At 39.1% G+C, this 25,612-nt stretch overlaps 1 protein-coding gene across 2 annotated transcripts in view; it reads right to left on the bottom strand.

Annotated features, from left to right (window-relative positions):
• Nucleotides 1-25,612, bottom strand: part of LOC149796278 (kinase D-interacting substrate of 220 kDa-like) — a 144,702-nt gene that overhangs the window by 104,068 nt on the left and 15,022 nt on the right. For both annotated transcript variants that reach the window (XR_016421651.1, XM_089960916.1), the window contains exons 2-7: nt 23,935-24,237; nt 21,909-22,007; nt 19,138-19,236; nt 17,081-17,179; nt 15,326-15,424; nt 3,897-3,995 (exon numbers count right to left, since the gene is read on the bottom strand). Coding sequence is in view for 1 of the 2 variants with exons in the window: in XM_089960916.1 (XP_089817042.1) it covers nt 3,897-3,995; nt 15,326-15,424; nt 17,081-17,179; nt 19,138-19,236; nt 21,909-22,007; nt 23,935-24,051 (612 nt within the window). In the remaining variant the exon portion in view is untranslated. The remainder of the gene's footprint in view (nt 1-3,896; nt 3,996-15,325; nt 15,425-17,080; nt 17,180-19,137; nt 19,237-21,908; nt 22,008-23,934; nt 24,238-25,612) is intronic.

The raw sequence follows: 25,612 nt of genomic DNA on the forward strand, positions 1-25,612 counted from the left end.
GCCCTCGTCAGTAAGGTGTTGGCCTGCCAACATCTGCCTGCTCCAGTGGGTGCCTGGAGCTCATTGTGTTGCTCAGAATGACAAATAGGCAGAAACTCCGCACCAGACAAAAATAACAAGAAACCAACATAGAAGACTCCAGCTCTTCGATTTGCAAGCTGGAATGTGTGTACCATGTGCACAGGCATCTCTGATGACCTCAGGGAGGTGTACGACACCAGGAAGACGGCCATCATCAACAGAGAGCTCACCAGACTAAATGTCAGCATAGCTGCCCTCCAGGAAACCAGGCTCACCTCCAGCGGCTCCCTCAGAGAGGAAAACTACACCTTCTTCTGGAAGGGTCGAGAACCTGAGGAGCCCCGCCAGCACAGAGTTGGCTTCACCATCAAAAACACCCTTCTGGCCTCAGTTGTGCCTCCCTCAGGGGGCACTGGGCATCTCTTGTCCATCTGCCTTGTCAATGCTGCAGGTCCTGTCAACATCTTCAGTGTTTACGCCCCCATCCTCATGCATTCAGAAGACCAAAAGGATCAGTTCTATGGGCAGCTGGACCAACAGATCAAAGGATGCCCTAAAGATAAGCCACTATTCCTCCTCTGTGACTTTAATGCCAGAGTAGGTGTGGACCATGAGCCATGACCTACCTGCCTCAGACAACATGGTACTGGAAAGACCACCAAAAACAGTCAGAGACTGCTGGAGCTGTGCACATACCATAACCTGTGCATTACAAACACCTTCAAGTGTAAGCCACAACACAAAGTGTCATGGAAACCCCCCAGGTCTCATCACTGGCACCAGCTTGACTTGGTCATCACCAGGCACTCTTCCTTGAGCAGCGCCCTCTCCACCAGAAGCTACCATAGTGCAGACTGCAACTCTGACAAGACCCTCCTAAGCAGCAGGGTGTGCCTACAGCCACACACACTATATGCTCCAAACCAAAAGGTTGCCCTCACATCAACAATACACAGATGTCAGTCCCCTCCAAGGTGGAGTATGCATTCGCCCTGGACCAGGCTCTCCAGGACATGCCAGAGCACGATGCCACAGCCAAGAGGAACACCAAGAAGGGTACATTCTACAGCACAGCCATGTCCATGTTTAGTAAGAAGGAACGGCCCAGCCAGGACTGGTTACATGCACACCTTTCAAGGATGGTACCAATAATCAAGGACAAACTAAAAGCCTTCAAATTACAAAAAATGCCCCAATGAACAAGACACTTGCTGCCCTCAGAATTGCCAGAAGCACCACCCAATGCATCACTAGACAGTGTGTGAACAAGTGCTGGCAGCAAATGTGTTAAGGAATCCAGCGCAGTGCTGAGTCTGGAAACATCCAAGGCATGTACGGTGGCTTCAAGAAGGCCCTAGGCTCTACAGCAAAAGGGGTCACCCCCTGAAATCTCTGATGGGAGAGAAGATCACAGATCATGAGCAACAGATGGCCAGATGGGTGAAGCACTACTAAGAGCTGTACTCTCAAGAAATATCAGTCACCGATGTGACACCTAGCAACATACAGAAACTGCCCACCATGGAGGAGCTTGACAAAGTGCCCACCTTAGAGGAGCTCAACAAAGCTATCGACTCCCTCCCAAACGACAAAGCACCAGGTTGTAACAGCATCCTGCCTGAAGCTATCAAACGTGGGATACCAACACTGCTTCAGCCGCTGCATGAGCTACTCTGCCTCTGCTGAAAGAAAAGAGCAGGAAGGGCCTATTTGAACTTCTCAGAAAGATTGGCTGCCCACCAAAACTCCACAGCAAGATAATCTCTTTCCAACCCAATATGAAGGGAACAGTCCTGTATGATGGATCCTCCTCAGACTCCTTCACCATCAACAGCAGCGTGAAGCAGGGCTGCACGCTGGCGCTGACCCTTTTCGGGATATTCTTCTCCCTGCTCCTGTCCAATGCCTTTGACTGGTCCACTGATGGGGTATATCTGAACACCAGGTCTGACGGGAGGCTGTTCAACCTGGCAAGACTACACTCGAAGACCAAAGTGAGGTTGGTGCTCATTAGGGAGATGCTCTTTGCCAATGATGTGGTTCTGGTGACCCACACCAAGGATGCCCTCCAGAGACTGGGAGACCATTTTGCTGATGCCTACAAGCAGTTCTGACACACCATCAGCCAGAAAAAGATAATGTCAGCATGCAAGATATCGCCACTGCATCACAGTATCACCCTGGAAGCAGCCAACAACTTTACTTACCTGGCATCAACCATCAGCAACACTCTCACTCAATGTGGAGCTGGAAGAAGGCTTGGAAAGGCAAACACCATCATGGCCCAACTAATGAAGAGGAAAACAATGTGCTGACAGGGCACACCAAGATCCAAGTCTACCAGGCCTGCGTTCTCAGCACCTTTCTCTATGGAAGTGAGACCTGGAGCACCTACATGAGGCAAGAGTGCCAACTCGACTCCTGCCAATTACGGTGACTAAAACGCATCCTGAAAATCAACTGAAAAGACTGCGCACCACACACCGAGATCCTGCAGCGTGACAGTATCCCCAGCATGTACTCCCTGCTGAGCAAACACCACCTTCGATGAGTGGGACACATCCAACGCGTGGAGGATGGGAGGGTGCCAAAGGACACCCAATATTGGCAGCTGGCAACTAGCACCAGAAGAGTCAGCTGCCTCTTACTATGTTTCAAGGATGTAAGCAAGAGGGACATGAAGGCATGCAACATTTCACCCAACAACTGGACCAAGGCACCTGGAGACTGACGGTCCACAAGGACATAGCAGTCGCTGATGCGAGGAGAGGCCAGCTGGCAGCAAAGAAACATGAGAGAAAGAAGAGTACAGCAGCAATCCCAGCAACTCAGACTACCCAGTACATCTGTACCAACTGCAACAGGGGCTTTACTCACACATAGGCCTGCACAGCCAAAACCCCAGAGACAGACGACTTCTTCCAAGACAGAGCCGCCAGTAATGATGACCATCATAATTAACTCCTGATTGCATTAGATAGTTACCTCTTTCATGGATTTGACAGATAAAGACTGAGATACCATCATAATTAACTCCTGCTTACATTAGGTGGTTACCTCTGTAATGGATTTGACAGATAAAGACTGAGATACCATTATAATTACCAACTTCTGACTTAGGTGGCTTGCAACTTCTATCCTCCATTTGACAGATAAAGAATGAGATACCATTATCATTTCCTCCTTTCTACTTTAGGTTGCTACCTCTGTCCTAGATTTGACATATAAATACTGAGATACCATTATAATTACCTCTTGCTTTGCATTAAGTGGCTACCTCTGTCCTGGATTTGACTGATAAAGCAAGATTGACTGAGATGATAGGACTGTTATTTTATTTTAAAAAAAATAAAAGAAAGCTCTTGATGAGGAGCTGAGTGACAGTTATTTTGAAAGCTGATGTAGGATACAAGCATCCTGATACTGAAAGCAAATATTTCACTGCTATTGTCCTTGGACAACAAAAAAAAAACCATGCAAATGCTTGAGTCTAAATAAACTGCATTGAAAAAAGAATTATATTTTTTATTTAAAACTTGTATAATTAACCAGTAATTCAGACAGTTCTCCCAGAATATCAGCAAACAGGAATTCTTAAAGAGCAGCTGCTTTGAGCAAAAAAGCTTTCAAGATACAGCATCTTGAGTTTCGGCATGGACATTATATTTATCAGAGATACTTTCTTTGAACATCATCAATCACTTCCAACTTTACTAATGCCAACTACTGTGTTCATAAGATTGGGTATCATTTTCTTGCACCATGCATTTCATCTTATCATAATATTTTAATGAAACCTGTTTTAATAATTATCAGTTTATCAGTTTGATGCCTCATATAAACAATTAATATGGTTCCCTGTGAAGAGGCCTTACCATTCCTGTAACATCAACACTGGCTCCTTCTTTCAGCAATAACTTGACGATTTCCAAAGCACCCTTCCTACATGCCCATATGAGAGGTGTTGTACCATACTGAAAGACAAAGGTGAAGCACATGACATAACATGCAGTTTTTTAAAAGCAAATTTTTTAGTAAATTATGCTTCTCTTAGAATACTTAGCAGATCATATTAAAGGTAGGAAAGAAGGTCCACTATACTTCCTGAACCAAGTGACTGTAGAAAGCTGAGAAATTTACTGTTTCCTGACTTTATACAAGTACAGATAAAGGAAGGGGAAGAAGCTCTTTCCATTACATCCACCTACAACTGCTAGGTGGCTATGGTATATTTAGCTTGAGTGATATGTAAATGAGGATACATTCATTTTCAGGGAGTGATATGTTAGTGAGGATGCTGCATTTGCAGGGAGTGATATGTTAGTGAGGATGTTGCATTTTCAGGGATATGTTAGCGAGGATGTTGCATTTTCAGGGAGTGATCTGTTTGAGCGGATGTTGCATTTTCAGGGAGTGATATGTCAGTGAGGATGCATTCATTTTCAGGGAGTGATATGTTAGTGAGGATGCTGCATTTGCTGGCAGTGATATATCAGCGAGGATGGTGGCATTTGCAGGGAGATGTGGCAGGGATTATAGTATTGCGATAAAAAACATAATTCAATTAACAATTTGCTTTTATCTTTGAATTATTCCTTGAACACATTAACTGGAAAATATGTAATGAGGGAAGAAATGCTAAGCATTCTACCTCCATCACAGCCAAATTATTGATCACACAACCCACAAAAATCATACACAAATAAAAAATAAATAAATTATTCTTACCAATAAAAATGTTGGGAAAATCGGCAAAAGCAATAACTCCAGGTCTGTGAGTGGTGGTTCTGGTGGTTGCCTGAGATGCAGCAATTGGATCCACCAGATTATATTTTCATCTCTGCAAAGCATTAGCACAGAGATAAAAACTGGATAAGCCTGATGCCAGCAAACAGACTTGGATTGCAATGTTACATTTGATTGCAAGGCTTGTGGAAATCACTCTTATCTCATGAACTGAAACCTTGATGAGGCACATCTAAATCACTCTTATCCCATGAGCTAAACAATCATGAGGCATGTCAAAATCTTATCTCATGAGCTGACATCTTCATGAGGCATGTTTAAATCACTCGTACCTCATGAGCTGTAACCTTGATGAGGCACGTCTAAATCACTCTTATCCCATGAGCTCAACATTCATGAGGCATGTCAAAATCTTGTCTCATGAGCTGACATCTTCATGAGGCATGTTTAAATCACTCGTACCTCATGAGCTGTAACCTTGATGAGGCACGTCTAAATCACTCTTATCCCATGAGCTCAACATTCATGAGGCATGTCAAAATCTTGTCTCATGAGCTGACATCTTCATGAGGCATGTTTAAATCACTTGTACCTCATGAGCTGTAACCTTGATGAGGCACGTCTAAATCACTCTTATCCCATGAGCTCAACGTTCATGAGGCATGTCAAAATCTTGTCTCATGAGCTGAAACCTTCAGGAAGCATGTTTAAATCACTCATATCTCATGAGCTGAAATCTCTATGAGGTATACCTAAACCACTCATATCAAGCTGAAACCTTCATGAGACATGTCTGATCTTTTGAGACTTCCAAGTACGCTATTAGTCACCTCACCAAAGAAGTATGGGCTTTCAAGGTTATATCTTTTTTCCTGGTCTTCACCAAAAGAAGAGAGATGTTGCACCCAACAATTTGTCTCTATGTACTTCAAGTAATGCTTGAGAACATGGATTGGGTCCTGCATTACCAAATGAATACATAAAACATGCCCATTCTGTGACTGCCCATAGATGGCAACCTATTCTTAGCAACAGTTGTCTGGTTGTATCATTAAGACCACAGAACCATCTGATCTGAACTGGTGAGAGTTCAAGTCCATTGAAACGTCGTGCAACTCGCTCACTCTGTATGCTGAAGCAAAGTTATCTGAAAGCATGTCTTATATGATAGCAACTTCAGCAAGGTAATGGCAGAGAGGCTCAAAGTGATTTGAGTTGAATCACATCAAAACCCATTCAAGATTCCATTTGGGGCACAGGGTGGAAGAGTTTGGCCTCTTCAAGTCTAAACTGGCTAGTAGGTATGATAGATTTTTATTAAAATCACCATCTCATTTGCCATGATGCCTGAATAAGCTGGATACCATGAAGCAGTAGCCTCTGATAATACTCTGAGCAAACTCTTTCACCTCAAAAAGCCAACTATGGGATTCAGGTACTGAAAGGGGTGATGCTGTTGATCTTATGCCAATCCCAGAAAATGCACCACTTTCCCTCATACTCTTTCAAAGCTCAGAGCCTTTTTAGGTCATGAGATTATATCCAAAACTGATAAAGAGTCTGGAGTGAAGAGGAAGCTTGTCTAGCCTGGACTAAAAAATCTTTGACTTCAGCTGTTTTGAGCTAGTCTGACCCAGTAGGGATTTTCCTGGGAAAATCTGTTGGTAGTTTTTAACCCTCAATGTCTGTATCATTCTGGTACCAAAAATGGAGAATGGCAACAGGCACAGAACTAAACCCCTCCAGAATGAATGATGGTGCTCAAAGAGACAAAGGTGGGCAATTCATCTTGTCACAAAAATGTACTGGTATATCATTGCTAGATCATGCTGCCGCAAAATTAAACACAAATTTAGAGGTGGAGTGGAAAACATTCTTGTCCACATTGTAAAACTGTGGTCATTATATTAAACCATTGCAATGTTTTGATCTGACATCTGAGCTAAGCTACAATGTTGTCATGTCCAGTATCAGTCAAAAACTCTGCAACTATATCAGCATCTAAAAAGAATGCAGGGATGGCAAATTCACAACCTTCTGCCTCTTTTGTGTCAATCTAAGGGGAGGAATGGGGGGGCCAGGGACTATCATGATGTCCCTATGTCTTCATCAATCCAAGCATGCTGAAAGAAAAGCATCTGGCACTAAAAGACAGGCAAATGGTTGAGGTGACAAGTCACTGATGATTACTGGGAGGCTTGGGGTACAAGAAACCTTGTTTTCTATCCCGTTTATTGAACTCAATCAGAAATTGTGGGACATCTGGCCATCTGCATTTCGACTTGTGTCCAAACTGCTGTTGAGCAGTGTTCAGTCTTCTCTCCATTGCAGCTGACACTGATTTAGCCAGAATGCCTAAGGAACTGTCTGCCAATACACACTGGAGTGGCAGTTTTCATGCTGCCAGCCAATACATGCTGGAATGGCAGTTTTCATGCTGCCTGCCAATACCCACTGATGTTTTTTTTTTTTCATGCTGCCTGCTTCTGTATATAAAGGTTCTACCATTAAACAGCAATTGTGTAACAAAGGACATAGAATGGAGAGAAAAGGAATCATGCAACATTAGTGAAGATGAGCATAAACATGTATCTCATCATACCAGGTTGAAATCTGTCAAAGCTGTCATCTAATTGTGGGTAGCCCTGTTAATTACACTGGCAATTACGGCTAAGAAGTCCCACGAATGATCACTACCAAATTTCAGCATGGCAAAAATTGCTAGTGTTGCCAGAACGAGCATCATAGGAGTTGCCTTCATATTGTGCACCACCCTGGTGCTCTACCTCATAAACAGCGGTCTTGCCATATTAACCACTGCAACAATTTTGACAAAACTCAGCAACTCTGTGCTTTACATGTCCGAGTGAGTGATGTACCTGTGTCATGAGGTTGACTGCAGTACCAGTGTCATTGTAAAATAACATCCTGGTATTCCCTGGATCCTGGATTCTGTCTGAAAGATGCTTGCCAAATGATAGTGCAATCAGAAGGAGTGATGCTGACATCATCTTCCAAGTCTACCAAAACTTTCAAGTTGGCTTGCAGCTGATGATATTGGAAGCTCAAGAGATTGGCCAGTTTCTGTACATTTGTCATAATCAACACAAAGGTGAAACTCCTGAAGCTATGTGGTGAGGTAGGAATATACAAACTGACTGTGGATATCCCTGCACTTACTCATTGGGGGGGGGGGGGCACTAACATCAATCACTATTCCATATGCTGTATGGTATCTACTCAACAGATATGTCACATGGGGTAATCTGTCAACAACAACAAAATGAGCCAGTGATTGCATCAGCAGCAGGTAAAGTGATACATGGTTTTTTCACTGGCATGAATTGCCAGTAAGTGTACTAGCTTTTTGGTTCAGTTATACCCTGGAAAAATGGCCTAGATGCTGCCTGGATGACTGGCTTAGCTGTCACCTAGATGGATGGTGCAGTCGTCTACTGGGTAGACAGCTCAGCAACTGTCTGATTGGTCTACATGGCAAAAAGAAAGGATTGGCTCTCCACATGCGATTTGTTACAGCCAGCCTGGCACTGCTCACCAAGGTAACTGATTCTTGATCACTGATTGTGGAGGAAGGATGGCTGTTACTGTCAGGTTAAGAGAGATCAGCAGCATACAACACAGGAGGATGGATCATCAAAATCCAATAAATACCCCATGGGTGAGATGGGAAGTGGGAGGAGAACCAACAGGGCTGAACACCATACTCAAACATGTGGGAAGACTTACAACCAGTGGGCTGCTGAAATAAGGAAGGACTCTCCATTTAACTCTAAGCCACTATTACAGGTTATGTCACTATCAGCAAACCAAGATTTGACCCACCTCTTCAAGCTTTTTTGCAAACCTGTGGACCAAATTTCTTTTGACAACATCACACATACAATGCAGTTAGAAATTGACGAACACTTTGTACAAGTGAGATATGTATCCTGAGTGTCCTCATTACTTGGTGCCCTATCTTTATTACAATGTTAATCATCTACCTGGCATGTAGCTCCTGTATCCTGAGTGTCCTCAATACTTGGTGCATAACATTAACATTGTTTAATCCAAAAAGAAAAGAATGACAGCAACTAAAATGTCAGAAATAACAACCCAATCGTATTCACATATAACAAAAGAAAAACAACACTGAAAGAACACTTTGTTCAAGGAAGATAAGAATCATGCAAGTCCTCACCAACCTTAGCACATAATGTCAAACTGACAAGAATGACCACTTATTGGAAAACACCGAAATGACAAGAATGACCACTTATTGGAAAACGTCGAAATGACAAGAATGACCACTTATTGGAAAACGTCGAAATAACAAGAATGACCACTTATTGGAAAACGTCGAAATGACAAGTATGACCACTTATTGGAAATAACAATTGTGCTCACATATGACAATAACAACAGTGGAAGAACACTTTGCAAGAGAAACATAGATTATGTGTGTCCCTGTAGACAAAAACAAAGAAACGAAATGGAAAATAACTTAAACGTGTTCAAATACAACTACGACTCTTGTTACTTAAACAAGCAAGATAAGTGTCTTATAATAAGCAATCAATGAGTGCCAAGGATGTGTACTATATCCAGCTAGGTAGCTAAACTACCCAGCTACCTAGTGGTGTAAAGGAGAGGTAATGGCAGCTAAACTACCCAGCTACCTAGTGGTGTAAAGGAGAGGTAATGGCAGCTAAACTACCCAGCTATCTAGTGGTGTAAAGGAGAGGCAATGGCAGCTAAACTACCCAGCTATCTCGTGGTGTAAAGGAGTGGTAATGGTAGCTAAACTATCCAGCTATCTAGTGGTGTAAAGGACAGGTAATGGCAGCTAAACTACCCAGCTACCTAGTGGTGTAAAGGAGAGGCAATGGTAGATAAACTACCCAGCTATCTAGTGGTGTAAAGGAGAGGTAATGGCAGCTAAACTACCCAGCTACCTAGCGGTGTAAAGGACAGGCAATGGCAGCTAAACTACCCAGCTACCTAGTGGTGTAAAGGAGAGGCAATGGTAGATAAACTACCCAGCTATCTAGTGGTGTAAAGGAGAGGTAATGGCAGCTAAACTACCCAGCTACCTAGTGGTGTAAAGGAGAGGTAATGGCAGCTAAACTACCCAGCTACCTAGTGGTGTAAAGGAGAGGTAATGGTAGCTAAACTACCCAGCTACCTAGGTGGCGCTCTACAGTTTCATATTTTGCATAGGGTTAGAATTTTAAAGAAAGAGAATTTCCCAGGATTTCTTCACTGGTTATATTAGCTATAGGGCAACCCAATCACTATCAATGACCAGCCTCTGCAAGAAGTAGACGAATTCATGTACCTGGGCAGCAAGGTCGCCACGGATGGAGACTGCACAAGGGAAGTCACCACAAGAATCAGCAAGGCCAACCAGGCCATCGCAATGCTGAAGCCCATCTGGAGGACAACAAACCTCAGCGCCCACATAAAGATCCGTATCTTCAAGAGCAACATGCTGAGCGTCCTTTTGTACGGGTCAGAGTGTTGGAAGACCACCGCTAACATAGAACGCAAGCTCGAAGTCTTCCAGACCAAATGCCTGCGACGGATCATGAGGATCTTCTGGCCAAACATGATCTCGAATGAGGAACTCCGGTACAGAGCGGGCGCAAACACCATCGCTGAGACCATTGCAACTCGTCGATGGAGATGGCTCAGCCACATCTGCAGAATGCCCCCGACTCACTACCAAGGGTGGCACTGAGATGGACTCCACAGGGGAAAAGGAACCGTGGCAGACCCAAAGAGACCTGGCGCCGTACCGTGGAGCGAGAACTCAGGACCAGAGGCCTCACCCTGCAGACCACCCCCATAACAGCAGCCGACAGACCAAAATGGTGCTCCCTTGCTGTCGCCTCAAGCACCAGATGGTGCAGAGAGGTTTGATTTGATTGATTATATTGGCTATAGAATAAAGACTTTGTATATCTTTGGTGTTGTTAAAAGAATTTTTAATTCCCTTTATTTTGATGCATGATTGATGGGTGTAATTTAAGTTCTAGAGCAGTGCTGTCCAATCCAAGGCCCACGGGCTGATTTTAAATGGCCCACCAGAGCTTGAGCAGCTATATAGTTATTGCTTTTCAGTTTTCTGATGCAGCCCTCGGCTTCAAGAAAAACAGTTTTCAGTAGCCCATGGTGTCAAAAAAGTTGGACAGCACTGTTCTAGAGTATACAGCTTGGACTCACTTAAGATGTGCTCGTATAAAAAAACTGCTAGCTCTGCATGGTCATGTTCACTTCCTGGACTTCAGAGGTAAATTGTAGAAAAAAAGAGATGATAGCTTTTGTTACCTTTCAGATATTTTGTAATTCGTTCATTGCACTTTCAGAAGCTGCTATTGTCTACTTCAGCAAAATTCATTTTCCCTATTTTAATAACTGCTAAAGTTAGTGTACTTCTGATTAATTCTGGTTAATTTGTAAAGCACATGGGAGCATCCATTTTGTTATACCGTGTTCTTAGATCATGCACAATTTCCACAAGTACAGTACCCAAAGAAATGTCAGCCACATTACATAAAAGTAGCATAGATGTATGCCAACATTATCTCTATTGTGCATGTTACAAATGCAGACTTCACCTAAAGAAATGTCAGCCACATTACATAAAAGTAGCATAGATGTATGCCAACATTATCTCCATTGTGCATGTTACAAATGCAGACTTCACCTAAAGAAATGTCAGCCACATTACATAAAAGTAGCATAGATGTATGCCAACATTATCTCCATTGTGCATGTTACAAATGCAGACTTCACCTAAAGAAATGTCAGCCACATTACATAAAAGTAGCATAGATGTATGCCAACATTATCTCTATTGTGCATGTTACAAATGCAGACTTCACCTAAAGAAATGTCAGCCACATTACATAAAAGTAGCATAGATGTATGCCAACATTATCTCCATTGTGCATGTTACAAATGCAGACTTCACCTAAAGAAATGTCAGCCACATTACATAAAAGTAGCATAGATGTATGCCAACATTATCTCTATTGTGCATGTTACAAATGCAGACTTCACCTAAAGAAATGTCAGCCACATTACATAAAAGTAGCATAGATGTATGCCAACATTATCTCCATTGTGCATGTTACAAATGCAGACTTCACCTAAAGAAATGTCAGCCACATTACATAAAAGTAGCATAGATGTATGCCAACATTATCTCCATTGTGCATGTTACAAATGCAAACTTCACCTTATATACATCACTCTCTGAATAGTACATAATAACTGGTGAGCGCCCCCTATGGGTGATAATGGGAGGTAATGGTAGCTAAACTACCCAGCTACCTAGTGGTGGTAAGGGAAGGTAATGGTAGCTAAACTACCCAGCTATCTTGGTGTCAGAGGATAGTTTCGTAAATTGGTCCCTGTCGTATTTCTTAACATAACGCTACGATGTTACTTTTTCAACTATTATTGTTTACTAATTAAAGATATGGATATATCTGTAAACTAGGTGTTTCAGACTTGTGTCGTTTTTTTAAATTGATATGAGGCATGTACACCTCCCATAGTTTCTCTGCAGTATGCAGATCGTAAAATACCAACAGCTGGCTAGGAAGAAGAGCTAGCTCCCAAAGAAGTAAACATGGGGATCAGGGCAAGTAGAATATCTCAAAACCGCTTGGACAACAAATATTTTCAACTGCATCAGCCTGTTTAGTACACAATGTTGTGCAGATTTATCACCTAAGAAAAGGGCTCAAGTTTGAACTATGATTATCACATGGTGTCAAAAATCATCTTTGGATGTGAAAAATGCTGGTATAAATTTGGGATTGCGGTGCATAAACTTCATTTGCAATGAACTGCCATTGACTTCTCTGGTCAAGTGACACTATAGGTAATCTTTCAGTGAAAAACACAAGCTGATATAACCATAAATCATGGAGTTGCATTAATAAGACTTGAAAACCATCAGTTCAAGAGTAATACCAAGATTTTATGCAGGACACTGTGCTAATCATATTGATTCAGTGGCACCATTTACACAGTGGCACCAGGACACAGTGCTGATCATATTGATTCAGTGGCACCATTTACACAGTGGCACCAGGACACTGTGCTGATCATATTGATTCAGTGGCACCATTTACACAGTGGCACCAGGACACAGTGCTGATCATATTGATTCAGTGGCACCATTTACACAGTGGCACCAGGACACAGTGCTGATCATATTGATTCAGTGGCACCATTTACACAGTGGCACCAGGACACAGTGCTGATCATATTGATTCAGTGGCACCATTTACACAGTGGCACCAGGACACAGTGCTGATCATATTGATTCAGTGGCACCATTTACACAGTGGCACCAGGACACAGTGCTAATCATATTGATTCAGTGGCACCATTTACACAGTGGCACCAGGACACAGTGCTGATCATACTGATTCAGTGGCACCATTTACACAGTGGCACCAGGACACAGTGCTGATCATATTGATTCAGTGGCACCATTTACACAGTGGCACCAGGACACAGTGCTGATCATATTGATTCAGTGGCACCATTTACACAGTGGCACCAGGACACAGTGCTAATCATATTGATTCAGTGGCACCATTTAGACAGTGGCACCAGGACACAGTGCTGATCATATTGATTCAGTGGCACCATTTACACAGTGGCACCAGGACACAGTGCTGATCATATTGATTCAGTGGCACCATTTACACAGTGGCACCAGGACACTGTGCTAATCATATTGATTCAGTGGCACCATTTACACAGTGGCACCAGGACACAGTGCTGATCATATTGATTCAGTGGCACCAGGACACAGTGCTGATCATATTGATTCAGTGGCACCATTTACACAGTGGCACCAGGACACAGTGCTGATCATATTGATTCAGTGGCACCATTTACACAGTGGCACCAGGACACAGTGCTAATCATATTGATTCAGTGGCACCATTTACACAGTGGCACCAGGACACAGTGCTGATCATATTGATTCAGTGGCACCATTTACACAGTGGCACCAGGACACAGTGCTGATCATATTGATTCAGTGGCACCATTTACACAGTGGCACCAGGACACTGTGCTAATCATATTGATTCAGTGGCACCATTTACATTTAGGTCCAACTTTACCTACAGATAAAGTTTCATGTCAATTCTCCAAGTAGATGAGGAGCAGCAATAACAAACCTGAGTTAACAGTCAGTCTACAAACAACAGTCCATCACAAAAACTAATGGACAATCTACAAAGATCAGTAAACAGTACCTGTGTAGAATAACATACAAGGTATTGTATTGATTAAGTGCTTCAAGCTATTGCAAGCCCTTTTATTTGCCATGTGCATTGAGTTCAGATCAGTCTGGTGAGTTGACCACTGAACTACAGGCCCCTGGGATAGAATATATATTTGGCAAGACCCTGACCAGTCATTATGTCCAGTTCAGTGAACTCAACAACAGGTGAGCCATTATGATACTGTAAGGACTTCTTTTCTTTCCTCATAATTGACCATGCAGTTGGTTTCAAAGAAGCTGGTTGTTTCTTAGGGTCACTACTTTCTGCATAAATCTCAGCCAAGTAACTAATGTCTCAGTGAGGTTATAGGTCCATATTTCCATCCATTCTGTCTCTAAAGTCCAATCACCACTGGTCAAGTTTCTGGGTAACAGTTACTCATTTTCTTCTGAAACAGTTTCAATCAATGACTTGATATCTTTTCCTGGGAAGAAAAAGCACCAAACATGTGATGGAGATTACAGATTTGGTCTATTCTCCTGGGATGAAATATGGTTCAGTATCTGACAGGTAAAACCTTCCTGTAAGATTTCAATTAACTGAGACTATACCTTTTCTGAAATGTTGACCTGTAAGGTTTAAATGGGACTATACCTTATCTTAATCTTGACCCGTAAGGTTTAACTGGGACTATACCTTATCTGTAATGTTGGCCTGTAAGGTTTAACTGGGACTATACTTTATCTGTAATGTTGACCTGTAAGGTTTAAATGGGACTATACCTTATCTGTAATGTTGACCTGTAAGGTTTAACTGGGACTATACCTTATCCGTAATGTTGACCTGTAAGATTTAACTGAGACTATACCATATCTGTAATGTTGACTTGTAAGGTTCAACTGGGACTATACCATATCTGTAATGTTGACTTGTAAGGTTCAACTGGGACTATACCATATCTGTAATGTTGACTTGTAAGGTTCAACTGGGACTATACCATATCTGTAATGTTGACTTGTAAGGTTCAACTGGGACTATACCATATCTGTAATGTTGACTTGTAAGGTTCAACTGGGACTATACCTTATCTGTAATGTTGACCTGTAAGGTTTAACTGGGACTATATGTTATCTGTAATACTGACTTGTAAGGTTTAAATGGGACCATACTTTATCTGTAATTTTTACATGTAAGGTTTAACTGGGACTATACCATATCTGTAATGTTGACCTGTAAAGTTTAACTGGGACTATACCTTATCAGTAATTTTAACGTGTAAGGTTTAACTAGGACTATACCTTATCTGTAATGTTGACCTTTGCTCCCTTCTGAAGCAGAGCCTTGACAATCTCTGTGTACCCTCTACCTGCAGCCCAGGCTAAACACGTCATGCTGATCTGCAAATAAAGAACATGTTCATCCAATTATTTACTACCTGGAGAACTTTAAATTAATTCTATTGTTATTAATATTTAATTTAAATTGTTTGTTTGTTAGTATTAATTTTTTTTCCATTACATGCTATTGTAATGTAACACTGTTTATTTGACTTTACCTTGTCTATAATTGAGTTCAGTTCTGTTTGACCTGATTTAGTTTTTTATTTTTTAAAATTTATTTCATTGATGTAAACAACTAATAACAGCTTCATAAAACATTGTAACTAGTTGCTGACCTTGTTCCAAAATCAATGACAGTTTTGGTAAACAACTTTTTCTTAATTTTTTTAAAATCTTTCTCAGAGTAAGAATCATTAAGTTGAGTCAAGGTCATACCTGGACTACGTGACAAGTATAAAGTGTCAATTGGTAACAAACTTCTATTTTTTCTAGAAGGATGAACTTTTGATCCCCATCAGGGAATCTGTTTTGTGTTGTATTTTAGTCGTATAACTGATGTTTTTGATAAAGGATAGTCAGTTGGGCTTAAAGCAGTTGAAACGTTAAGTTGTATTATGTTGTGACCAGTTTGGGATGAATTTTATTTTTCTTCAAATTACTAAATTCAAGTGATTGTTTTCCCTGGAAATACAAAAGTGCTTTGATAAAATTCTTGGACAAAGACATTCATTGGAATTAATACAGAATTCAAAACAGGAATAATATTTTCTGTGATTCAACAAGAGACTGTTGACACATCTGCACTTTGTAGGTTATTAATGACGTCATCACCTTCCATCTTGAATTTCATCGGGATCTGAACTGAGATTCACTTAGAACTTTTCATTGATAGGACTTGTGTTTTGATTTTAAGATTATTTTTTGGAGTTAATGGAGTTAATTTGCAATACTAAAGTTCTTCTTTTTCTTATTTTTCACTTTGTATTCTAGGGAAATAAATGATTCCTAAATTTTACAAAGCTTGTTGTCTTCACTCTTTTCTGTTACTTATTGCAAGAGCATAGGCTCATGACACTATATATGGTTCTCACTAATGTGATATTTGTTAAGACTGAAATAACAAAATATATACAATACATTCCATCTCAATATAATGCACTTATTTAGGGGGCTGAAACAAAAGATGACACTTTGTGGTCATACCAGTCAATCTTTTTAATTTAATTTAATTTTCTTTGTCATTTATGTATACAATAGATTTACTTAGTCAACCATGGTACTGCCATTCCTGGCACCAAGCCCTGAAACAATTTTCAGTCAATGTAATTGACTTTAAGGATAATAGCTTCAACTGCATTGTTTCGCATGACCTCTAATAAAAAGTACATGTGTTTGTACATTGTATCAGACCTTTAGTCCGTGTTAGACCTGCTGGCTATATTATTAGGCATAAAAGAAAGAAATCTGCTATCCTTCAGACAGTTCTAGTTGTTGAGAGCTCTATCAACTCACTTCCTGTGAATCAGTAAGATGCTTCCAACATGGGATAAAGAAAAAAAAATCAAACATCTCACTGACTTGACAAGTTGACTGACCTAGAAGTTGGGACATGAAGAAAATATATTTTTGTGTGTTCTTGCACAAAACATGGAAAGAAGTATGAACACTTTCTGGCCATGGTATTTAAATATTATATGAGGGGACTAAACTCACCTCTGCCTTGACGTTGGGGTTTGCTCCCCTGTCCAGTAGTTCATGCACAACATTTTCTCTCCCTTTGTAACAGGCCCACATCAAGGCTGTCCACCCACACTGAAATATAGACATGAAACTTTCCTGACAAAACTATATTTGCTGTCTGAAAATACCACACACATACATATATATATATATATATATATATATATATATATATATATATATATATATATATATATATATATATACATCGAAATGTGCAAAGGTTACACCTATCTTTAAGAAAGGAGAAAAGGAAGATCCAGGAAATTACAGACCAATATCAATTCTACCTGTATTGTCAAAACTATCTGAAAAGCATGTAGCCATTCAGGTCTATAAATTTTTCAAAACATACTCTCTATTTCATAAAGCTCAATCAGGATTTAGAAAGTACCGCTCGTGCCAAACAGAACTTACCAAATTAACTGATCTTTGGCTGAAAAAAATGGATAATGGACATATGACTGGGATTGTTTTCCTTGACTTCAAGAAAGCCTTTGATCTTGTTGATCATGAAATTCTGCTGCAAAAGTTGAAATGTTATAGGTTTGACTATCCTTCTTTAAACTGGTTTAGATCATACCTAAACCAAAGGTCTCAACAAGTAAGCATTGGCAATATTAGCTCTCAAACTTGCACTATTCATTCAGGAGTCCCTCAAGGCTCAGTTTTGGGCCCTCTCCTCTTCCTTATCTATATCAATGATCTACCATTAAATAATGAATCCACAAACACAGATTTGTTTGCAGATGATGCAACCTTGTATACATCTAGTTCTGATACTGAAGTTATCCAAATGAGATTAAACTCAGACCTTATCAGAGTCCAAAACTGGGCACAACAAAATAGGATGGTAATTAATGAAGGTAAAACAAAATGTATGAATTTGGGGACATCACAAAAGCTACACAAGTCAGGGAACCCAAAACTGTCTCTTGCAATAAATAATCATCCATTAGAAAATGTCAAACATGAAAGGCTTGTAGGTGTGTCTGTAGATAATAATTTATTATGGAATGACCATATTGATAAGCTTTGTAAAACACTGTCATCCAAAATTACCCTTCTCAGCAGAATCAAGAAATATTTACCTATGGAAACTCGCAATCTATACTACAAGTCATATATTCTTCCAACAATGGATTATTGTTCTAATGTATGGGGAAACTGTGCTAAATCTGAGCTTGACAGGATTTATAAACTTCAGAAACGAGCAGCACGTGTAATTCTAGATGCATCTGTTGATCATCCCTCAAAAGCATTATTTATAGAACTCAAATGGTTCACAATATATGACAGGATAGATTTTCACAAGGCAGTTGAGATCAATATCACATGAAAACCTTCTAATACCAAAACCAAGAACAGAGCAATTTAAAAAGAGTTTTCAATACTCTGGTACAGTTCTGTGGAATAAGCTTCCACTACATGTAAAATCTGCTGAAAATATTTGAGCATTTAAGAGCATGTACGTGTTTCTAACAGATAATGGAATTTAGTATTTTAATACTAATCATGTTAAAATAAACAATAATTATTGCCATCTTCATATAATGTGCATTGTTATACTCTACTTAAGAGGGCCTCTAGGGAGAATAGTCCTTGACTAATGAGTCACCCTCTATAAATAAAGCATTATTATATATATATATATATATATATATATATATATATATATATATATATATATATATATATATATATAAGCATGAAATGTTTACAAAAACAACAACTCCTGTTTATCTATTTATCTTCAACAATATATTTCCCTTCTTTATGAGCAATGGCTGTGACCTCCTTAGACTTGGGTATCAATTTTTGTTGTTTATAACATATGTAAAACACCACTACTGCCACCAAATTTTACAGACACAGAAAATGTTTGGCTGGATTGAAGCCCCAATCAATGCTTACTTGAAGGTGTACCATCTGAACTATCCAAGCTGAATACCTCTCACATTACTAAGTGTTTCCTGCAACATTACAATTGTTAAAATTGTCAAACTGAGTGCCCAAACTCAAGAACTCACCATGTCTTTGTGCTCCAAATTAGCTCCCCTATCCAGAAGCTCAATGACTATCTCCAGATGTCCTTCTTTTGCTGCATACAGCAGGGCATTCCAGTTGTCCTGCAAACATTGATCAATATATCAACATAAATAACAGTGACTTTATAGCTATACAGCAAGAGGGACAAGAGGAAATCCAAGCAAAGTAACATATCCCCCCAAGCAAAGTAACATATCCCCATCAGAAAAACAAACATGGAATTCTTCTCTCACAGATTGTTATGGCAGATATGTAACACATTCTCAGACCCCATCTAGTCACAATGTGTGTGATGCACCTAAATAATCATGTAATGTGCGATAAACCTAATTAAGACTGTGACACATCTGCAGACCCACTCTAGTTACAATATGTCAACACCTAAAAAAGCCTGTGATACTTTCTTATACCTCATCTAGTTACAATGTGTGCAATACAATACACCAAAAACAGAATGTAACACATTCACAGATGCCATCTAATTACAACGGGTGTGACACACCTAAATAATTTAAGTTTAAGTGTCAGATGGTTTGATACCTGCCCAGGCCCTCTAAGATGGTGCTCTGAGTCCATGGCAAAATACTTGGCTATCATTTCATCAGCATGGTATGGAAAATAATGTGTTAAAAATGCTGTTTATAAAATCCAGCCAACCAACATCAACAATAACCTATCCAATTAGGAAGTTGCCATGTGTATCAATTATTAAGCTGCCATGTGTATCAATTACCAAGCTGCCATGTGTATCAATTACCAAGCTGACATGTGTATCAATTACCAAGCTGACATATGACTTTATAACTACAGAGCAAGAGACAAGAAGAGGAAATCCTAGCAAAGTAACATATCCCCATTCATTTCTCTGACCCAAAACAAAATGAATGAGAAAAACAAATGTGAAATTCTTATCTCACAAATTATATCAGATACGTAACACATTCTCAGACCCCATCTAGTTACAATGTATGTGATGTACCTAAATAAACCTGTAACACATTCTCAGCCCCATCCAGTTACAATGTGATACATCTAAATAAATTGACATGTGTACCAATTACCAAGCTGACACGTGTACCAATTACCAAGCTGACATGTGTATCAATTACCAAGCTGACATGTGTATCCATTACCAAGCTGACATGTGTCTAAATTACCAAGCTAACATGTATATCAATTACCAAGCTGACATGTGTATCAATTACCAAGCTGACATGTGTATCAATTACCAAGCTGACATGTCTGCAGTTTACCTACATTGCATACATGTCTGTCATTTACCTACATCACATGCATGTGATTTACCTACATCACATGCATGTCATTTACCTAAATTACAGGCATATATCTGTCATTTACCTACATCACATGCATATATGTCATTTACCTACATCACATGCATATGTCATTTACCTACATCACATGCATGTCATTTACCTAAATTACAGGCATATATCTGTCATTTACCTACATCACAGGCATATATGTCATTTACCTACATCACATGCACATATCTGCAAGTGCAGCTGCAAATTTCTCTAAAGAACATTATTTTATCAATTGATCAGCATTAAATTTATTGACAGATTCAAAGAAACAAAGAGGTTATTGGAAAATATTCAGAAGTTTTCATTTACCCCTAGTATGCTGTTTGATTTTTCACTACCTAAAAGCAGTTTTTAAAATATTCATGATACTGTAAAAGTCACTGTCATCTAACAGTGATATCTAAATCTCAATATATGTTATCAATGGAAAGACAACTCAACATATATTTGAAATGGAAAGACAACTCAACATACGCTTGTACTGGAAAGACAATTCAACATATATCAGCACTGGAAAGACAACTCAACATATGCTTGCACTGAAAAGACAACTCGACATATATCAGTAATGGAAAGACCACTCAACATATGTTAGCACTGGAAATACAAATATCACTTGTTCCTTGCATCTGCTTATTACAATGAACTTGGTGAAAAGTCTACAGTGGCATATCTCCTCGGAAGGTTGCTTGACTCTTTTTTTTCTTCTTTGTTTTAATGGTATTTTTAACACATTATTGGCTCTATCATGCTGAAGGAAATGGGAGCCAAATGCCTTTCCCTAGCACACAAGACAGTAGAGCAATGTTGGTATGAATGCTTATCAAACCCAAATAAAGAAATATGTGTTGAATATTGAATGAAAAAAAATTAAACTTTCAAAGAAATAGCATGTGATTGAATGAACCTATGAAAAAGAGTACAATGCACTTTTTTTATAAAAATAAATCAAAAGAATATTTCATATTTTGAACAAAATTCTAAGCTTCATGAAGAATATCAAAGAAAATTCCCATGCTGAAGTTCGTTATATTTCTACCACTTTTGCATAATGATTAGAACATCAGAGAGCTGATCACTAGGACCCCATAAAGTCCTAATGATACCCAATGCTACCAAACAGTATAAAATTCCCAAACCAAATAAGGAGTTATTTAAAAAAAGTTTCCAATACTCTGGAACTCTGCTCTGGAATAGTATTCCAGCTGAGATTAGAAATGCCCACTCTATTTCCTTCTTCCAAACCCAATATATCCAGTGGCTTCAGAGATGCAGCTTAAATAAATAAATTCCTTTGTATGAGGGCCTCAAGGTAGATTAGTTTTTAGCTATTTGTGTTACCCTCTTTAAATAAGGTCATTATTATTTATTATTTATTATTATAATGCCTAATGCTGCCTAATGCCTAATGATACCCAACTTACATTGTCCACAGCATTGGGGTCCATACCAGCTTCCATCAACTCTCGTACAATGTTCAACTCTCCACACTGACAGGCAATCATTAGGAATGTCTTGCCAGTCTGAAATATTTAACACACAAGCTAATTAAATTTCCAGCATTATCACAAACAATTTCATATGATATGGATGTAAATACATAATTCCATTTATCTGATGATATAGATGGTGTTTATTTGTTACTTAAAGAAAGACTAAACAAAGTTCAGTGATTCTTTTTGTATAAGAATCACAAAATTGTAACAAAGATAATACAGGATAAATTGATGCAACATTAAATCAAATCTGGTATTTTGAAATTCCCATTTACAGTTGCCATGGCCTCACAGCAAGTTATTTTCAGACATGTAAGTATCAGTGGTTGACTAATCATGAAGGACAGATGAAAACTGACGTTACTCCATAGCTAAATTTCTATCTACTACTTCACACTGACAGATTTTCCCTGAGATGAAATAAATACTTTATTCTTGATGCAACATGTTATTATAATTTACTACAGAAGTTCATTGGATGCAAAAATAACAAGAGTTAGTTGATGGGACAGATGCTTTACTGGCTCCAAAGAATTTCTGGGAAAATGAACAATTTATTCATTTAAATGGCTGAATCTTGAAACCATTTCTGATAACAAGATTTTCAAATTAACTGCTATGGTGGATATACTGGATGCCAGATTGGTACCATTTTCATTTAGACCCATCCAAAATCACTTGAACTCTATAGGTTGGTGGGTGTGTCATCCAAAATCACTTATAACTCTATATGCGGTGTGTCATCCAAAATCACTAAAACTATATAGGCTGGTGTGCCATCCAAAATCACTTACACTCTATAGGTTGGTGTGCCATCACATATCACTTAAAACTCTATATGTTGGTGTGCCATCCAAAATCACTAAAACTCTACAGGCTGGTGTGCCATCCAAAATCACTTACACTCTATAGGCTGGTGTGCCATCACATAATCACTTAAAACTCTATATGTCTGTGTGCCATCCAGAATCACTAAAACTCTATAGGTTGGTGTGCCATCTAAAATCACTAAAACTCTAGGACACACAGTACAAATTATATGGAAAAATGGGAATCAGTCTGGAAATGAGTGAACATAAAATATAGTATATATGGGTTTGGTGACCAGGATTGGTTAATAATGTAAGTCATGTTGTAGGAAAAAGAATCTTTTGAGAGCTTATCCTAGTTGTAAGTGGAAAAAAATTGAGACATTGTTTTATTGATGGAATTTCAGTCTTTTAACAGTCTTGAGTTTGGAACACTCATTACTAAAATTAGCACTTGACTCTTTGGTGCAGAACTGAAAACAGATGCTTCAAACACATGCAGGTCCAGAAAATGATGCAGCTCATATCCTTTCCTCTACACAGACGCTGACATCCAGGTTTCATCTATACTGATAAATATAGGTTTGATCATGAGCACTCAAAAATTTTAAGTTATTGACTTTTTAATACCATGGTGTTTGCATAGGTTTACTGTGCGAACTGAATTAGTACTATGAGTCCTCTATAGGCTGGTGTTCCATTCAAATTCATATACCCCCTCAAAAAACAGACATAGAAAAGTGAATTTCTGGTAAAAGAATATTTTTTAAATAACATTTATTGAAATCATATCACTTTTCCGAATCAAGAATTTACAGCCAAATTACAACAGGACATAAATTGCTAATCAATCCCCATCTTGCATATGTTTTTGAACCACCTCATTTTCTTTCACAGGGCCGTTATTGTGAATATTTAAACTAATTAAAAAAAATTCTTTTCCACTGGTTAATAAGAGTCAAAAGTGACAACCATGTCATTTTGCATACAATCCGTCCCTGAGTTCATAACACTAAAAAATGGTTAGGTATCTCATGACATCATATTGATTACATCATAATGCTGAGATCATGCTATTTTGAACCATGCAGTACAACACTGATTTTATGAAGGCAAACATCTTTAAAGCAAAATATGAAACTCACCTCATCCCTTTCCTCCAGGTTGATGTGTCCATTCTCCAGGATGCTGACAACTGCTGACAGGTCCCCTCTGTTTATTTTCTCTCTCAGGACATGTGATCTCAGATTCTCCAGTGCCATGGTTGCTGGTTTTCCCCTTTACTCTTTTATTAAGGTTGCTGGTTTTTCCCCTTTTTTTTAAAAAGGGATCGACATATATCATCAAATAGTTATGAGAAATGGTGTAGTACATGTGCATCCTATTTGTACATGAATGTGGCCATTTTCATTCTTCCATTCACTCTAATGACAGAACAATCATCACACCTGAAAATATAAGTATGAGACTTATTTCATGAAGACTGAGGACTCAAGCTTCCTCACGAAAAGTCCTTCATTTTTCAAATGTTTACAGTCAGAGTATGCACTATTTACATGAATTTAATAGAATTAACTAAAACAATTTTATGAAGAAAAGTTTCTTCACCAAAGTGTAGTTCTTTATGTAAAAAAGTCACATTTATTGGGCAAAGTAAGCATCTTTGTAAATAACCGCTATGTCACTTTTCAGCAATACTCAAATTTATAGAAGTATACAAAAACAAGTTGTCACAATAAACTGTTGGTGAACCCTTTATCCAATTCCATAATGCTAAGGTAATAAATTACAACCATACATTTGCATTCTCTATTCAATACTCTATTGCATTATAGCTTGTGGTAGCAGTTACAGAAATAAAGAAGGCCATTTATTTGTGTATTACCTTGTAATGTTAAAATTTGTTAATCCACCATACTGATTTACATGTACTGGTATCAAAGAAAACTTTACGAGTAATAAATGTATCTGTGTATACATGTACTTTTTGGAATATTTATCATTTCACATATATACAGATACATGTAGACAGTACAATGTGATCTTGACAACCATACAACTTGCAGCTACATGTATTACAGCTAAGTGCTACTTCTTGTGAAGAGATGTAATACTTCTTATCTGTAAAACCAGAACATTTATGCGAGAGCATATCTAAACCGGTCATCTTTAGGTCAGGACAGTCGGTGCTGGTCTGCCTTACAACAGGGTTGGCTATACCACCAACAAAAGTTGTTGAAATGTACAAGTATGTAGCTGAATGCCAATTTTGATTCAGATTAAACTGGGGCTATCAAGCCACCATAAAACTGGGACTGTCAAGCCACCATAAAACTGGGGCCATCATTCAATATATAAAACTGGGGCTGTCAAATCCTTAAAAATGGGACTGTTAAACCCCAATAAAACTGGGACTGTCAAGCCCATATAAAACTGGAGCTATTAAGCCCCTGAAAACTGGTGTTGCTGAGCCCCTATAAAACTGGGGCTGTCAAGCCCCTATAAAACGGGGGCTATCAAGCCCTATGACTTCAGTTCTTTTGTTATGAGATGCTATCAAAAGAAATGCTACCTCCTATGATTAAATGTCAATATGTGATCAAATGAACTGAAAGTATAACTTTCAAGGAATGCACCCATCCTGTTCCAATAATTAATCACTTCAAATAGCATCTTTTAAACTATGTACATGTGCCACCCTTCCCTCACCATGACTCCACTACACTATACTGTTCAAGTAATGACTTGTTTCAAACTATCTTTTAGACTAGAACTTCCCAACCTTTCTTGGATGTGACCCTAAAAATGTTTTTTCTGAGCCTC

The sequence above is a fragment of the Sinohyriopsis cumingii genome, chromosome 6, assembly GCF_028554795.1.
Source record: "Sinohyriopsis cumingii isolate HCF-2022 chromosome 6, ASM2855479v2, whole genome shotgun sequence".
In the NCBI taxonomy this organism is placed as follows: Eukaryota; Metazoa; Mollusca; class Bivalvia; order Unionida; family Unionidae; genus Sinohyriopsis; species Sinohyriopsis cumingii.